We start from the raw sequence: 18,946 nt of genomic DNA, 5'->3' as shown, positions 1-18,946 counted from the left end.
GAGATGTGGCCCTCTACGGCGGTCAGAGAGATGTGGCCCTCTACGACGGTCAGAGAGATGTGGCCCTCTACGACGATCAAGAAGATGATGCCCTCTGTCACAATTACGGATACGTGGCCTTCTACGACGAATACAAATACGTGGCCCACTACGACGGTCACAAAGAGGTAGAAATTCTCGACATATGTCGTCCGTGTTTCCAGATAAAGTGCGAAATAAGGACCTCACTTGCGAAAGAAGAAAGTTTTATCAATTTGGTCTGAAAAAAAAGAAAAAAAAAGCGACATCACACTGTTGCTGCCAAACATCGCCACAAAAGAGTTCGGCCACCAACAATCGCCGGAGCGAGCCATTTATTTGTGGACCTCCAGTGATTGTTGGACCACACAAATTATTTCCTCCTTTTGTTTTTCCCAGTTTCTCCAGGTTTGTGAGTCACTTATGATCATTCTTCCTATCTCTCTACTTTCCATCTCACAATCCATTTATTCTCCTTCTCCTTTCTCTTCCTCCTCCTCCTCCCCCAGAGCCTTAATTTTCATCCTCTCTATCAATCATAAACTTCACCTCATTTTTCTATATCCCCCCCTCTCAAAACCCTCAAAAACCCTTCATCACCTACCCCTACTTCATCATTTCTCTCTCTCTCTCTCTCTCTCTCTCTCTTTGCTTTCTCTTCATATTTTTGTTAGAATATTCCTTTTCCCACCTTCTATTCTCTAGCCCATTTCCCTCCTCATCTTCTTTCTTTTATCCCCTGTCTACACCTTCTATCTACATATATCCTGCTCCTTTTCTCTTCCCTTCCAAACGTCTCTCTCCTCTTAATTTAGATTATTTCCTATTCCTATTTTCTCAATACTTCTTAGTTTCTCTCGTTAATAATTCTTCATTCTTTCCTTTACTCATTCTCCACCTTCCTCGCATTACGCTTCCCGTCTTGTAGTGCAGTGATCTGCGGAGTCGGGTTAAAGCCGTTCAAGCCGGCAGATTCCATTTTCGATTCCCGCGGCAGGTAAGAGACGGTTGGGCCACGTTTCCGGGGGATCGGGGCGTTGGGCAAATGTTACGAATTACAAAGGGCGAACCTCGATAAACCCAATATGCTACTGTCTTTGAAAATGAGAAAACAGATCCTTATCATCCCCTCTGCTGCCCTGTTTTCTTAACCTACTTCTCCCACCTCTTTTTTTCTAGTCCTTATGAGTGTCTTGGTTTGTGATCTATTTGATCACTTTGCGATCGTTTATTTTGCTTTGCTGTAACATTCACGGACGCTTCTTTCTTTCTTCCATGGAGTGCCGGACCAACCGGGCTGTGGTGGGTATGTGGGCCTGCGGGCCGCTCCAAGCAACAGCCTGGTGGACCAAACTCTCACAAGTCAAGCCTGGCCTCGGGCCGGGCTTGGGGAGTAGAAGAACTCCCAGAACCCCATCAACCAGGCTTGAGTATTTTAGTAACTTGTAGAGACGATTACAATAATGTGGTTTGAACAAACGATCCAACCCACACACACATACACACACACACACACACACACACACACACACACACACACACACACACACACACACACACACACACACACACACACACACACACACACCACACAATTAAATTATGAGAAGGATTAAAACAGAAGAGGACTGTTTGAGGCTTCAAGAAGACCTAGACAAGCTGAAGGAATGGTCGAACAAATGGTTGTTAGAGTTTAACCCAACCAAATGTAATGTAATGAAGATAGGTGTAGGGAGCAGGAGGCCAGATACAAGGTATCATCTGGGAGAGGAAATTCTTCAGGAGTCAGAGAAGGAAAAAGACTTGGGGGTTGATATCACGCCAGACCTGTCTCCTGCAGCACATATCAAGCGGATAACATCAGCGGCATATGCCAGGCTGGCCAACATACGAACGGCATTCAGAAACTTGTGTAAAGAATCATTCAGAACTTTGTATACCACATATGTCAGGCCAATCCTGGAGTATGCAGCCCCAGCATGGAGTCCATATCTAGTCAAGGATAAGACTAAACTGGAAAAGGTTCAAAGGTTTGCCACCAGACTAGTACCCGAGCTGAGAGGTATGAGCTACGAGGAGAGACTACGGGAATTAAACCTCACTTCGCTGGAAGACAGAAGAGTTAGGGGGGACATGATCACCACATTCAAGATTCTGAAGGGAATTGATAGGGTAGATAAAGACAGTCTATTTAACACAAGGGGAACACGTACAAGGGGACACAGGTGGAAACTGAGTGCCCAAATGAGCCACAGAGATATTAGAAAGAACTTTTTTAGTGTCAGAGTGGTGGACAAATGGAATGCATTAGGAAGAGATGTGGTGGAGGCTGACTCCATACACAGTTTCAAGTGTAGATATGATAGAGCCCGATAGGCTCAGGAATCTGTACACCTGTTGATTGACGGTTGAGAGGCGGGGCCAAAGAGCCAGAGCTCAACCCCCGCAAACACAACTAGGTGAGTACAACTAGGTGAGTACACACACACACACACACACACACACACACACACACACACACACACACACACACACACACACACACACACACACACAGGGATCCAAGAGTCAATGGCGGGATCCAAGAGTCAATGCTCGATCCTGCAAACACAAATAGGTGAGTACACACACACACACACACACACACACATATGAAGTGAAAGGGACGATGTTTTGGGCCGAAATGCCCGACCGTTCTCAGGGTAAAAAAAGAGTGTATTGAATGGCCGACCTCCCTGGTTAAACACGTGGATATTTATCTAGATATTTGAGATGCTCGGAAGGCTTAATAAGATTCCAATAATATTATATTTATAAACTCTGACAGACAAGTTGAGACTTCATAAAGGTTCATGTGGGAAAAACCTGCTGGGATTGATATAAGAGGAGACTACCAGGGACTTGTACTGAACTAAATTAAAAATTTACTGTCTGCAAATTAATTCAATTAAAATCTCTAGCTAGGGTTGTAAATCCTAATTCCTCTTTTCCTAATGACAGACTGTGGGCTGTAAGGGACAGGTGGGGTGAATGACTATGTTGATAGAAGTTCCAATCCACCTGTAGACAGGGATCTCACATCAGCTTGTATTTTATACAAGGATAAGATTTGATAAATTCAGTTATCTGACTGAACACTGGCTCTGTTTAAATCAGAGATTTAAACATACATAGTCTAACCTAGTACCATAACTTAACAGCCAATAGATTCTTATACTATAAACAACAAATTAATTGTAAAAGTATAAATAAATGACCTTAAATGGAGTCTTTATACTATTAAGTAAGTACTAGAAATTATATTCAATTAAATGAACTTATATGATAACTTAAAAATAACTAAGCAAGCAATTGATAACTTAATTTATATATTCAAATATATATGCAGACATATTCACTTTATACAGTTAGCTTGACTGAATCTTTTCCAACAATATGGACACTTATGAGGTTTTTACTTATTGAGGCTGAATTCTTTTCTGACAGAATGGACACTCATGAGGTTCAGTGCTTGGATAAGATTCACAGCTACACTATAATTTTAATAAACGTACCGATTTGTGAGGCTTAGCCTCGCTTTTTAACCAACAGACAGATTTATAGGATATTAAAGCTACACAAGCATACAATTGGCCAATCATACACCAAATAACCTTCAATATACTTCTCTGCCAGTCGGGGTGCCTGTCTGACAAGTTTGCCAGACTGATTAACTCTCTCTTGTTGAGTTTAGGCACGATATTTTGCTACAGCGTTGCTGTATGATGATCTGGTAGCGTTGCTACGTGATTTTTCTTTAACTGCGTTGCAGAAGAATGATATGATAAAGATAAAGAATGAAGATGGAGGAAACCGTGTCACCGTGATCTCCACTATACACTCTTATTTTATGAATGTTCTATGATTTTCCTTGTAGATATTGTCCAGGTACTCCCCCAGTTCTAGAGAGTATTCACTGGCGATAAAAATGTTAGATAAGGTGTCCTTGAGCTGGTAATGTTCGCTAAGGATCAGTCACTTGTTCACTCATTTGTAAACAAACGCGGAGTGCCGCGAGGCATCGTCGTGGGCCCTTCTCGCCCCCCATCGCCCTGCCATGCTCTCTGAGCACGGTAGCCTTCAATGAATATTGATTGATTATTTTTACAGTCTAGACTTATGATTAAGATAAGATGTGATTATAATATAATTAGATATAAGATTTAAAGATTATAAGTAGTATTTGAAAGTACCACTGATTCTTATTAAGGATTCGATTTTTAATCCTACCGGATGTTGAATCAATGTTCCAATAGTTTTTTAATTAAGAAGTCCTTCTAGAAGCTTCTGGATCCTTGAAAGATCATGTACAAAGTCACGTAGGCATCAAAAGGGCCCCTGTTGCGTACGTGTTCATGGTGCCATTGTCATCCAGGATCAAGCTATATAATGAATTTTTCATGATTTAGATATGATTTTGATATGATTTAGATATGATATAGAAATTATACATTTCTTAGATGATTATTAGATATGGTGGGTAAAAATTTCCCACATCTTCCAGAGGGAGAGAACTGGCACAGAGTCCAATACTTAGGACAATAGTAACCATATGTATTTATTTACTCTCCATTGGATTGATAATACAAGTGCAAATTTTGCTTGCACTTTTGTGCTGCTGTCCGTTGTGGACGATTGTGTCTGTTAGGAGTCTGTGGGTCTTGTGGAGTTAGAGTGTCTTGAGGTCTCTCAGGATCTAACTGCAGCTGGCTCACTGATTCCATGTGGATGAGTTTGTCCAATGTCTTCAGGGAAGTTGTTCCTTTAGACAGGATTTTGACTATTCTCAAAATCCCCTGACTATCTGGATGGACTGAGACAACTTTACCTAATGGCCAGTCAGCCCTAGGGCCATCACTGTCTACCAAGACAATATCGCCAGATTGGAGATTAGATATATTATGTGGGACATTGGCCCCATAGTGATGTTCTCGTAGAGATGTAAGATATTCTTTTGTCCAAACATCATTCCATTTTTGGATTATGCTGGACAGATGCTTATACCCCTGAACCAACTCGCTCTGACCCACATATGAGGGATCTCTGATCTCATCATCCACTAGAGATGGTACTGGAGTCAGAAGTCTTCCATACATTAGGTGGGCAGGACTTAATGGCTCATGTTGAGTAGGATCCTCAGACAAGTAAGTCAACGGCCGGTTATTCACCCTTGATTCTATTTCCGTGATTACTGTCTGGAGTTCTTGAAGATTGATTTTCTGACGGTGTAGAGATTTTCTCAAGGATCTTTTTACAGTTCCTATTAACCGTTCATAAAATCCTCCGTGCCATGGGGCTCTCGGAGGGATAAATTTCCATCTGCAATGACGCTGTTCCAGTGTGGAAGTAACTGCAGGATGGGAACAGATTTCCCGTAGACACGCTTCTCCAGCTACCAAGTTTGCTCCGTTATCTGAAATCATCAGCTTAGGGCATGATCGGCGTGCTGCGAATCTGCGGAAAGCTTGAATAAATGATTGAGCAGTCATATCGGGTGTTACCTCTAGATGTACTGCCCTGGTGGTAGCACAGGTGAACAGACAGATGTATGCCTTGATAGGCTGCTTATCTGCAGTCCCTGTTAGATATATTGCTCCTGTATAATCTACTCCTGTCGTTTCGAAAGGTTGTAGATGGACCACTCGTTCCTTTGGCAGGGGTGGTGGCCCTGGATAAGAGCAAGTTCTTGCATCGTACCTTCGGCATATCATGCAATTCTTCAAGATTGATTTGACTGACTGTCTTCCCTGAGGAATCCAGTACTGCTGTCTGATTTGTGTGAGTGTGTCTAACACTCCTCCATGTTTGATGATTTGTTGATGTGTATGCAACACAATCAACCTTGTGATCCAATGATTTTTTGGTAAAAGCCATGGATGCACGGTATCTAGATTGATATCTGCGTGTTTAAGTCTCCCTCCACAACGCAGAATGTTGTGATTTTCTTGGTCTATCCACAGACCGAGATTGTGTTTTAACTTATGCGGAAGATTTTCATAGTTATTCCCATAAGTTTCTCTCTGGGCTTGTCTTACCCAATAGATAAGTGCATCAGGAAAAGTGTATTTTATACCTTTTTTCCTGAGATAATGAAACACGTTCTGTGTTACATTGATTAATTTGATGAGCGAGGAGTAACGAGTACAATCCAAGACTGATATTTGAGCTTGCTGCCTGGTGGTAGTTATGGTTTGTGTCGTAATGACGTGTGGCTTTTGTTCAGGCCAACTACCATTCACTAACCATCGAGGCCCATGAAACCAAATATCTGCCTTTGCAAACTGTTTAAATGTCATACCTCTTGATAAGAGATCAGCTGGATTATCCTTTGTTGGTACATGCAACAATTGAAAGCCTGCGGAAATTTCTTTAATTTCCGAGACGCGATTTTTTACATATGGAGTTGGACAGTTGTCGTTTCGTACCCATTGTAAGACAGCTTCATTGTCAGACCATATAATGACATCTTTGATGTTCATGGTAGACAAGACTTGTTTGATATGCACTGCTAAGCGTGTTCCAGTTAGCAGTGCTGTTAGTTCCATCTGAGGCAAAGTCCTCTTTTTTAATGGAGCGACTCTGGCCTTAGAGGTGATAAGATATGATTGATTAGAAGTCACTAAGTAAGCACAAGCTCCAAAAGCTTTGGCTGACGAGTCTGCGAATACATGTAGTGATACTTCCTCATTTTCCTCGACTATGTGTCTCGGAAAGATTATCTTTTCAACTAAAGTTTGTTCTTGAGCCACTTCCATCCAAGCTTTTTGTAACTGGATTGGTAGTGGATCATCCCAACCAACCTTAGCCTTCCATGCTTCTTGCACCAATAAACGCCACTTGATAGTCAAAGGATTTAGTAGACCAAGTGGGTCGAATACTTTGCTAACTTGTGAAAGCAAATCCCTTTTTGTAGTGATGTTGTAATTTACTGGCACAGATTTGATCGATATTGTGTCCGAGATTAAATCCCAATCCATACCTAACACCTTTTGTGATTCTGGTACGTGATATTCAGGGTAATCTCTTGCTATTTGATTATTCAATGTTGCATTATTAGAGGCCCAAGATTGTAGTGGCATGTTGGCACCTTGTAGCTCCTTGTTGGCCTCTTGATATAATTGTAACAGTTCAGTAGTACTGTTAACTGTCCCTTGAAAATTATCTACATATAGATTTTGACTGATTTCAGTCTTACAGGGACTTGATGATTTCTTCAGATGAGTATCTAGAGTTGCTTGCAACAGAAATGGACTGCTTGTCGCGCCGAAAAGAACTGAAGAGAATCTGAAAGTCACTACAGGACTATTGACATCTTCTGGGTTCTCTACCCATAGAAACTTAGTGAAGTCTCTATCTTCTTCCTGCAAGCCAACTCTGAGAAAGGCCTTACTTATATCTGCTGAATACGCATATTTGTTAAGTCTAAACTTCAACAGTATGTCATACAATTTCTGAGTTAGACTTGGACCTGTTTGCAAACAATCATTTAGACTGGTTCCTTGGGGTCCAGATTTAGAGCTACAATTAAAAACTATCCGTAAAGGAGTTGTTTTTGATTCTCTCATTACAGCCATGTGAGGTAAAAAATGGCCTGTTTGCGTATTGTCATGTTTCACGACTTCGATGAATTTATTCTTTAATTGTTGAGCAATAATCTCATGATAGAGTTTTAAATGCTCAGGCCTTTTTCTTAGCTTTGCTAGTTGCGATTTAAATTGACTATAAGCCATGTGATAATTGGTAGGTAAGGTTTTATGGTTGATTTTCCATGGTAGCCTTACCCAGTACTGTCCATCATTGTACTGTACAGTTTCTAAGTATTGATTGTATGCACAGACATCATCAGGACTTGGTTGTTCAGGAATTATTCCTATGGCATCAAGTTCCCACAATTGAGGTACAGATTCCAATCCATCATCAATCATGTGGGGGATTTTAAGTGGTGACTGTTCTTTGCCTAGTCATGCCACTATTACAGTTTCTGTATGATGTGATTTTTCAGGAGTTGAAGGTTCAAGATCTAGTATAGGTCCAGTCATCAATATGCCTCCTGCTGATTTGAGTATATTCATACCCATAGATTCTTCTGATCCCAGAATGAATCGATGATAGTAGTCAGCTCCAATCAGGATTCCGATATCCCCTATGTAGTCAGAATCAAGTAGAGGATCTGCTAATTGGATTCCTTTTTCTTTTAGGAATTTAATTGTGGCTGTCAGACCAGTCACTTCCATTTCAGTAGGAATTTTATCAACTACTATGGCTTCTACTGTCCTTTGGGATGTACCTAGACAGACATTGAGTTTTACTACTGGAAAGGTTCTACGACCAGAATTAGTAAAAAACCCTGATATGGATGTAGATACTTGCTTTGAAGATTTAAGTTGTAAATCTTCTGCCATCTTTTTACTGATAAAGGTTTTCTGTGACCCTTGATCAAAAAAGCCTCTAGTTGGAATACAAATTCCTTGATTGCATAGTTCTAGCTGTGCAGTAGGCAATATGGCTGTTGTAACAATTTCTGTATCCAAGTCGTTGACATTGCTCATTACTGTACAGAATTGTACGGCTGTTGTGGTATTATCATCTTTGGGCTTTGCCTGAGATGCAGGTTGATTATTGGAAGTCTGTGATCTGGATTGAGTGTTAATATCACCACAGAGTGCTGTGTGATGTACACTTTTATGACAATATTGGCAGTTCTGCAATTGAGTGATACACTCACTAGTATCGTGCTTCCGTAGACAACGGATGCACCTGTTCAGAGATTTCAGTCGATCGATTCGACTGGCACGGCCTACATAAACTGTGCATTGATAAATGGTATGTGCTTCTTGACAGAATAAACATTTTGGGGCACTTGTAGCTCCTTTTGTCTTATCTGTCTTAGGAGCTTGGTTTCCTACAGTTCTGTTAACTGTGGGGGATATAGCATAAGAGCCAACATTATTCTGTTTCCACTTTGCAGAAGAGTTTTGTTGCCTTGATTTTTGACTGCCATTTTGGACATTTTTATTTTTGTCCGTGGATTCACTTTTGGGGATTTTTTCTTGAGATCTAAGTTTTCCTCGGCTTCGTAATCTTTGTACGTAAGCTCGAAGTCCATCAATGATTTGGCTTTGTGATAAGATGTTGGTGTTATAATGAGTGCATAGGCTGTCTATGACCTCATTTGGAAGTTTCCTTTGAATGATTAACTTTATAAGCCACTCTGCATCACCTACAGGTACTTTTGTACTGAGGGCTTTGATGATTGATTCTATAGACAATCGAAATGATTGTAGTGACTCATAACTTTTATTTGGAGAGGGTAAATCCAATAATTTGTACGAGAGACGTGCAATTGCAGTCTCCTTATCACTGTAGTTATCTTGTAACAACTGTAAGGCATGGTCGTAATCATCATCCGTTAATGACAAATTAGCAATGACCTGCCTTGCCTCTCCCCGTAACTGGCCTTGCAAATATTGAAACTTTGTCGCCTTTTTGAGAGAGGGCTTGGAGTTTATTATAGAATCAAAGTGTCTCCAGAAGGTATCCCAATCGTCTTCATCCTTGCCCTCAAAATATGGTAATTGTACCTTTGGGAGCTCTGCGGCTATATGTGTTATAGTTGCATTGCTCTGTTGAGTGGATGAGCTCACATTGGATTGGGTTCCTGCTTGAGATATTTGTTTGATTAAAGGATCAAGTTGATCTTGGATTTTATCTTCATACATTGTCATTTCAACGACAATTTCCTGAAGTTCCTTTCGGGTTAAATCTGCATTAGCCATTTCTGTTAGATAAATCTCTGCATGGCGTTTGATTTGTTCATACTTATCCACAGCTGCTTTTACTCTGGTATTCAGAATTATTAAATCAGGAGATGGTTGTCTAGCCAACTTTTGACATTTGTCAATCAGTTGAGTTAGGTGATTTTGCAGACCATTAAGTGTCCTCCTATTTCCTGTTTCAGCTGCTGGTGGAACACTGTTAGCCATTTTGACCTTTTCCGAGTTTCGGAGATTCCGAGATTTTTCTCTTTTTTCTGATAAATATGTTTGATGTTAATGTATTTTGATAAATGAGCTTTCCTGTCTACTTAGGTAATGATTCCAAAGATCGTCCTTCATTTCCTCCCTGGAATCTGGTTGTAGCAGGTGTTCAATTATCAAAAGTACTGTAATAATTTGATTTGTGACCCGAATGCACGAATGCACCAAGTTGGTAAATCTTGTAATAATTTTTTAAAAATAGTAAATGGCACTATTTTTGCAAAGTTATTACAAAATCTGTTACCATAATAATTGTTAGATAAAATACAGTAGAATGTCTACTGGTTTTACCTGTAATATAGGGTATGATATAGTTGATTATAGATAGATTGTAATGAAATGCTCTTACAGTGATGATAACACTTTTTTAAAGAATATTATGTAATGAGCAGCTCTGTAAATCAGTAGATTAGAGATAATGCAAGATAATACACTTAAATATATATGTAATGTTACCACAATGAGGTAGATAATTGGTAATTTATGATTAAGATGCAGTTGTGTCTGTGACACTGATATACTTAAGTACTGTTGTTTCTTAACACAAAACAATATCAGTTTGTTATGAATGCTTACTAGTTAATGGATATGGTGGCTTAAGCCACTGCAAACTATTTGTTTACTTAGATATATGGCTATGATAAATATTGGCTGATAGCTAGGTTAGGCTAGAATATGTAAGAATTATTCCAATGCAAAATCAAGAAGTTTCTTATGTATTTGGCATTGAAATATTCGGTAAACGAATGATCATAAATATCTAGGTATAAAGGACCATTATTATCTAGGTTCGAAGGACCATTAATGTGGGAAAAACCTGCTGGGATTGATATAAGAGGAGACTACCAGGGACTTGTACTGAACTAAATTAAAAATTTACTGTCTGCAAATTAATTCAATTAAAATCTCTAGCTAGGGTTGTAAATCCTAATTCCTCTTTTCCTAATGACAGACTGTGGGCTGTAAGGGACAGGTGGGGTGAATGACTATGTTGATAGAAGTTCCAATCCACCTGTAGACAGGGATCTCACATCAGCTTGTATTTTATACAAGGATAAGATTTGATAAATTCAGTTATCTGACTGAACACTGGCTCTGTTTAAATCAGAGATTTAAACATACATAGTCTAACCTAGTACCATAACTTAACAGCCAATAGATTCTTATACTATAAACAACAAATTAATTGTAAAAGTATAAATAAATGACCTTAAATGGAGTCTTTATACTATTAAGTAAGTACTAGAAATTATATTCAATTAAATGAACTTATATGATAACTTAAAAATAACTAAGCAAGCAATTGATAACTTAATTTATATATTCAAATATATATGCAGACATATTCACTTTATACAGTTAGCTTGACTGAATCTTTTCCAACAATATGGACACTTATGAGGTTTTTACTTATTGAGGCTGAATTCTTTTCTGACAGAATGGACACTCATGAGGTTCAGTGCTTGGATAAGATTCACAGCTACACTATAATTTTAATAAACGTACCGATTTGTGAGGCTTAGCCTCGCTTTTTAACCAACAGACAGATTTATAGGATATTAAAGCTACACAAGCATACAATTGGCCAATCATACACCAAATAACCTTCAATATACTTCTCTGCCAGTCGGGGTGCCTGTCTGACAAGTTTGCCAGACTGATTAACTCTCTCTTGTTGAGTTTAGGCACGATATTTTGCTACAGCGTTGCTGTATGATGATCTGGTAGCGTTGCTACGTGATTTTTCTTTAACTGCGTTGCAGAAGAATGATATGATAAAGATAAAGAATGAAGATGGAGGAAACCGTGTCACCGTGATCTCCACTATACACTCTTATTTTATGAATGTTCTATGATTTTCCTTGTAGATATTGTCCAGGTACTCCCCCAGTTCTAGAGAGTATTCACTGGCGATAAAAATGTTAGATAAGGTGTCCTTGAGCTGGTAATGTTCGCTAAGGATCAGTCACTTGTTCACTCATTTGTAAACAAACGCGGAGTGCCGCGAGGCATCGTCGTGGGCCCTTCTCGCCCCCCATCGCCCTGCCATGCTCTCTGAGCACGGTAGCCTTCAATGAATATTGATTGATTATTTTTACAGTCTAGACTTATGATTAAGATAAGATGTGATTATAATATAATTAGATATAAGATTTAAAGATTATAAGTAGTATTTGAAAGTACCACTGATTCTTATTAAGGATTCGATTTTTAATCCTACCGGATGTTGAATCAATGTTCCAATAGTTTTTTAATTAAGAAGTCCTTCTAGAAGCTTCTGGATCCTTGAAAGATCATGTACAAAGTCACGTAGGCATCAAAAGGGCCCCTGTTGCGTACGTGTTCATGGTGCCATTGTCATCCAGGATCAAGCTATATAATGAATTTTTCATGATTTAGATATGATTTTGATATGATTTAGATATGATATAGAAATTATACATTTCTTAGATGATTATTAGATATGGTGGGTAAAAATTTCCCACAGTTCAGACCAAAACGTCGTCACTTTCATTTCATTTCATAAGTGAGGGTTGAGATATTTTAGTAACAGTAGTAACATGTCTGCTGTAAAGTCTGCCTCATTCTCTTTCTATTTTTTGTTTTGCCTTCTCAGAGGAAAATGTTTAAATATTTATGTGCATTGTGTTGCAGTTTGGGAGCTCAGGACGGCTTTCCACGGAATGGTGGATGACGAGGAGAAGGACATGGTGAGATGGGGAAGGACATGGCGTGGGGAAGGATTATGGCGAGGAAGGGGGACATGGCGAGGAAGGAGGGACATGGCGAGGAGGGTGATGGCAAGAACTGTTGGGAGGGACGCCATCAGGGGTCTACAGCTGTTCAACACCCTCCCGGCAAGCATTAGAAATATTGCCGGAACAAAGGTGGATGTATTCAAGAGGCAACTTGGATAAGTTCTTGCAAGAAGTGCCGGATCCAACTTGGCTGTAGTGGATATGTGGTCACATTCTGGCCTCAGGGCCGGGCTCGGGAAGTAAAGAATTCACAAAACCCTTCTCCAGGTATGCTCTAGGTAAGATTGAAGAGACGACAAGTAGGAAAACTGGCAAGGGAATATTTGTGAGAGGAAAGGGTGCCCTTTAGACCTACACACTAGTGAAGCCTCTGCCAGTGTGTCCAGACCCAATAGCGCGACCTCTGGTGGTATGAACAACGACTTAGCTTCGTAATGTGGTATTCCAACCTGGCTGCCAAGGCCTAAAGGCAGCTAACCTAATCCACTGGATGGAACTCGTCCAAGTTGGAAAGAATGCCTTGTGTGGATCTAGGTCACTCAAGCTAATCTTGGTCACCTTGTCAGTTCCTTGGCCATCCATTGCCAGAAACACTGATATTACCTGGACACCAGCTGAAGTTTATATGGTATCTACATCCCTTAGGTAAGGACGACCACACTAAAATGTACAAAGCTAGTAGAAGTACCGAGTTAAAGATTTCAGGGCTTAAATTTTTATCCTGGAAATACTATAAACGATAATATAAATGACTCCATGAGGCCTGGTCGAGGACCGGGCCGCGAGGAAGCTAAGCCCTGGAATCATCGCAAGGTAAGGTATGAGTGTACATGAAGACTCAATGGTCTGGAAGAGTGACAGCCTAGCTACTTGCAGGTCGGTGTTCGATCCTCGATGTCCCCAAGCGGTTGGACACGGTTCCCAAACTTGTGTCCTCATATACCCATTTCTATCCTGTCTTCATATTTCTTTCAAATGCTATACAGCCGAGAAAATCATTTGGAGCAATGCAGTTACTTTGAACCATCATTCTAATGAATATCAGATGCTTATCCCATCTTCTAGAGGAATTGAGGAGTTTGTCACTCACCTGTACAAGCCGCCGAGAAAAGAAAGAGCTCCCCTTGAAGTTTCAAATTAACTGTTTCCTACACCCGCGCCCATCGCAAAGCCCCTGGTGTAACACAGATATATATATACAGGTAACCAAAAGGAAGATGATGAGCCCCTCAGAGAGAACTAAAAGTGTCTACTCTCCAATGCTCACTTCACCTTACTTAGATCTGACTGGCCAATAGAATCCGGCAATGCCCCACTGATCTTGCTATCAAACTCTTAATTCCCAACCAAAGCATCTTATTACTCCCCCCAGGGAGCATACATTCTGGGGTAAGCAACCCGAAGAATGGAAAAAGTTAAGTATATGGGTAACCATGCTTGGCAAACACATGGGTGACATGAAGCCACAGTAAACTACTTGGCTTGACTCCTCTCATGTCAGAAGAGTGGCTTCAAAAGCCACCCCAACCCCCCAACCCCCCCAACCCACCAACCCTTCCTGGGTTTTGGTGCCAGGAGGGGAAAGTTAAAATGAGGAAACAAAAGGGAAATGAATTGAAAGGGAATGGCAAACATAACCGCATGAATGTAGGAATGGGTCAGGGTAGATTCACACTGATGAGAGGGTGGAACATGGGATGGAGATATTGTGTATGGGGGGGGGGGAATGCAGGTATTATGTAACTTACGAAAGGGAGTGGGAGGGGGGGGGGGAGATGCAGGTATTATGTAACTTAGGGAAGGGAGGGGGAGGGGGGGGGAGATGCAGGTATTATGTAACTTAGGAAAGGGAGAGGGAGGGGAAAATGTATAATATGGAAAGGGTGACTGCGGTCAAATTGTTAATCACTACCACTATGTTTTTCTTTATATATTTACAGCCTCATGTGACCTTGACACCAAGGAGGAATCAATACTTGGCCAACTGAGATGAGAGGAAACAGAGTGACAAGGAGAGCGAGGGGGGGGGGGAGGAGCACGGAATGGAGTAGTATTAGTTTAGGGTTGATGGGGCTCGGAGATGAAAGTAAAAGGAAAGCCTGCTATCATAACAGTAAACAATGAGCAGGGTCAACACTGAGGAGGGCGGGAAGGCCTCCCTCGCTACTTCCCTCCCTGCCTCATTCTCCTCTGGCTGCTGCTTCACACACAACACCAGTAGTAGGCATTTGTTAAGTGGGTACACCCTACTCACCACACCCTACTACCACACCCTACTCCACACACACACACGCCACACTCTACTCCACACACACGCCACACTCTACTCCACACACACGCCACACTCTACTCCACACACACGCGGCACACTCTACTCCACACACACACACGCCACACACCCATTCGATACCACAGGCACTCACACACCCCACTAATTATCAAACTCCCAGACACTCCTCTCCCACACACCTCCCCTTTCCCCCCACATACCCAAACACCTCCCACTTCCCCTAAACACCCTCCACTCCACCACACACACACACCACACCCCCAGACACCCCCAGACACCCCACACCACCGTCATTGCACCACCCACCGTGTAACGTAGTTTTATGGTTACTGTTATTTACGTGGACCTTTATGGGTTGGGTGAGTGGGTTGGCTGGGTGAGGGCGTGAGAGGATCGTGCATGCGTTCGTGCACCTCGTGCGGGTGCGCAGACCCCCACTATCAACATCCCTGTTGTCTTTACCGTCGCTGCTGTCCATACACATCAGGACCACCGTTGTTGTTGTTGTTGTTTTAGATTCAGCTGCTCGCTAACAAAATTTCCATGTAGCACGGGCTATGGTGAGCCCGTGATTGAGTTCGGTTATTTACGATAACCTTGTTACTGTGCAGAACCACCATCTGCAGCCCAACTAATAAGCCCGCCACCACCACCACACCACCACCCGACAAGCCGTCAGGAGCGCCACACACCTATTCCCGCCCAATAAGTAAATTACTAACATATACAACTTGTGTGCTTGATGTAGTAATGATGCCGTCAGCGGCAGTAATATTGACCCCACGGGATTATAGTGCTGAGCCCTGCCACACTAACATCTTGACACCACCACTACTACACCCTGATACACCACTGACACCACCACTATTACACCCTGATACACCACTGACACCACCACTACTACACCCTGATACACCACTGACACTACAGCCTGACATCATCACACCCTGACGTCGCCATATCCCCCTGACACCACCACCACCACCACCACACTCTGACAACCAAGCTACAACCGCCATCAATACAACACCAACACAAGCTATCGCACTTCCACACGTACAACCTCAACACCACCCTACCTTGCGATGATTTCGGGGCTCAACGTCCTCGCGACCCGGTCCTCGACCAGACTTCCTGGCATCCGAACAACCACACCCAAAACGCAAGAGTTTGACTCCAGACTGATATATGCCTGGAGACCGTTCAGGCTTGTTCGCATTTGTGTTCCTCACGTGTGCCCCAAAGAATAAGGTGATTTGATAAAATACCATGCCCAAGATTACCATCAGAGTCCCGGCGGGGGGATGGGGAATTAGCCTCGGCTACCATCCTCTTTTGTCCGGTCGTGTTGGTCAAGTGATTAAGGTGTCCTGTACGCCAGATGCAGAGTGCTCCTGGCAGTATGGGTTCGAGTCACTTCTGGGGTGTGAGTTTTCAGTCTATATATATATATATATATATATATATATATATATATATATATATATATATATATATATATATATATATATATATAACTGAAAACTCACACCCCAGAAGTGACTCGAACCCATACTCCCAGAAGCAACGCAACTGGTATGTACAAGACGCCTTAATCCACTTGACCATCACGACCGGACATAATGAGGTGATAGCCGAGGCTATATGAACCACCCCACCGCCGGCACTCGGATAGTTATCTTGGGCATAGCATTTTACCAAATCACCTCATTCTTTGGGGCACACGTGAGGAACACAAATGCGAACAAGCCTGAATGGTCCCCAGGACATATGCAACTGAAAACTCACACCCCAGAAGTGACTCGAACCCATACTCCCAGAAGCAACGCAACTGGTATGTACAAGACGCCTTAATCCACTTGACCATCACGACCGGACATAATGAGGTGATAGCCGAGGCTATATGAACCACCCCACCGCCGGCACTCGGATAGTTATCTTGGGCATAGCATTTTACCAAATCACCTCATTCTTTGGGGCACACGTGAGGAACACAAATGCGAACAAGCCTGAATGGTCCCCAGGACATAAATATAGATAACTATCTATCTATAACTATCCGAGTGCCGGCGGTGGGGTGGTTCATATAGCCTCGGCTATCACCACATTATGTCCGGTCGTGATGGTCAAGTGGATTAAGGCGTCTTGTACATACCAGTTGCGTTGCTTCTGGGAGTATGGGTTCGAGTCACTTCTGGGGTGTGAGTTTTCAGTTGCATATGTCCTGGGGACCATTCAGGCTTGTTCGCATATATATATATATATATATATATATATATATATATATAGCGCTTGTGCTTTGAGGACTAAAATTTGAGAGACTGTAAGCAAAGCAGTCCAAACAATTTAAATGTTTTATTGAATGAATTCGGGCAGTAAAAGCTCTCTGCATGTTTTCCATGTCATCAACTTCTCCAGCTTTGAATGGGGCTGTTAGAGTGTAAATCAATATATTTTACCCTAGATAACACTAGTGTCCTAAAAAGTATAATCACTGGTATGGTATCTCTTGTTTAAAACGTTTTTGTTATCTAACCTGTTCATTTTCTTGCAACTGAGGCAGCTACTTTATTGTGAACTTTAAAGGTAAGTTCTTCAGTCATGATTACTGCAGGTGTCTTTCATGTTGCTTTTCAAAATTGCGATTTGACTGCGTTATATTGTGATTCCTGTTTTGATTTCTCAATTTTTACTATAGCCCAGACGACGGAACTTTTCATCACTGAATACTATGTTGTTTCTGGGGCCCATTTAACAACCTTTTCACATCTGTTTGGAGGTTTGCTCTGCCTACTGAAATTTATACTCATAAAAATCCAACAATTTCAAAAGTAGATATGATGCGAAAACTATAGGTGGCCAGTCATCGCACTAGTCGACCTCCGGCAGCAAAGGCGTGGCCCAAGAGCTGAAAACTGATCCGGCAGCTACAAACAGGGAGCAAAAATAGGTGAAATAGGAAAATACACATAGACCCATTTCAATTCCCCCCTCAATGTTCCAAGCACCAGGAAACATGCTGCTCCACACCAGGTGACGTTCACGTATACATAATCAAGAGGTACAATCTTCCCCCCTTATCACCTGGCACACATGTGGCGAGCGGACACCCGCGCCTCGCCATGTGCAACATGAATCATTCCTCGGCCGTAATTAAGCCCAGTCATGGCTTGTGCAGTGTGCCAGCGTGATACTATCCAACTCTCGCTGTGGATACCTCTCCAACTCTTGAATTGGGGCGTGGAAACATTTCAAATTACAACTATGACTTTATTGCTTCGGAGTTTGTCGTTACGCAAGTTTATCCATACGCAAGAAAATTAATAAAGACAAATTAAACAAATCGATTAAAAATAGAACGTGGACGCAGAAGGTGACGAGAAAGATATCAAATAATATACACGTAGAAAATACAGGAAGGCCAGGTCTCAAATCTACACAGTAAAATAACAACATACAACATAATGATGTAACATACATACAACGTAACAACATAATGTGTGTGAAAAAATTTATAATTAACAGTTGAGAGGCGGGCTGAAAGAGCCAGAGCTCAACCCCCGCAAGCACAACTAGGTGAACTAGGTGAATACACACACACACACACACACACACACACACACACACACACACACACACACACACACACACACACACCCTACACTACACTACACTACACTACACTACACTACACTACACTACACTTACAAATCCCCCTCTACCATGCACTCACCCTACTGTTGGAGGGATCGCTGTATTCTGTATAAAGTCAATACAGACTGTACCTACAACAGGTGTGTAAA

General features: G+C 41.7%; 2 protein-coding genes across 8 annotated transcripts in view; both read right to left on the bottom strand.

The window, feature by feature from the left end:
* The window catches only part of LOC123754415 (fat-like cadherin-related tumor suppressor homolog), a 669,154-nt gene that overhangs the window by 81,115 nt on the left and 569,093 nt on the right, over positions 1-18,946 (bottom strand). The gene's annotated exons all lie outside the window — the stretch shown is intronic.
* On the bottom strand, positions 8,019-12,562 carry LOC138365870 (uncharacterized). Its single transcript, XM_069326494.1, has 2 exons — positions 11,601-12,562; positions 8,019-11,106 (listed from the first exon to the last, which is right to left on the bottom strand). Exon 2 carries the CDS (start codon positions 10,038-10,040, stop codon positions 8,019-8,021), a length of 2,022 nt encoding a protein of 673 aa, XP_069182595.1. The 5' UTR covers positions 10,041-11,106; positions 11,601-12,562.

The sequence above is a fragment of the Procambarus clarkii genome, chromosome 18, assembly GCF_040958095.1.
Source record: "Procambarus clarkii isolate CNS0578487 chromosome 18, FALCON_Pclarkii_2.0, whole genome shotgun sequence".
NCBI lineage: Eukaryota > Metazoa > Arthropoda > Malacostraca > Decapoda > Cambaridae > Procambarus > Procambarus clarkii.
Note: the sequence above shows the minus strand (reverse complement) of the source record. Positions and strands in the feature narration are given on the sequence as shown.

Bases quoted from the DNA above. Each gene is read 5' to 3' on its own strand.
- LOC138365870 (XM_069326494.1), bottom strand. From the start codon at position 10,040: ATGGCTAACAGTGTTCCACCAGCAGCTGAAACAGGAAATAGGAGGACA.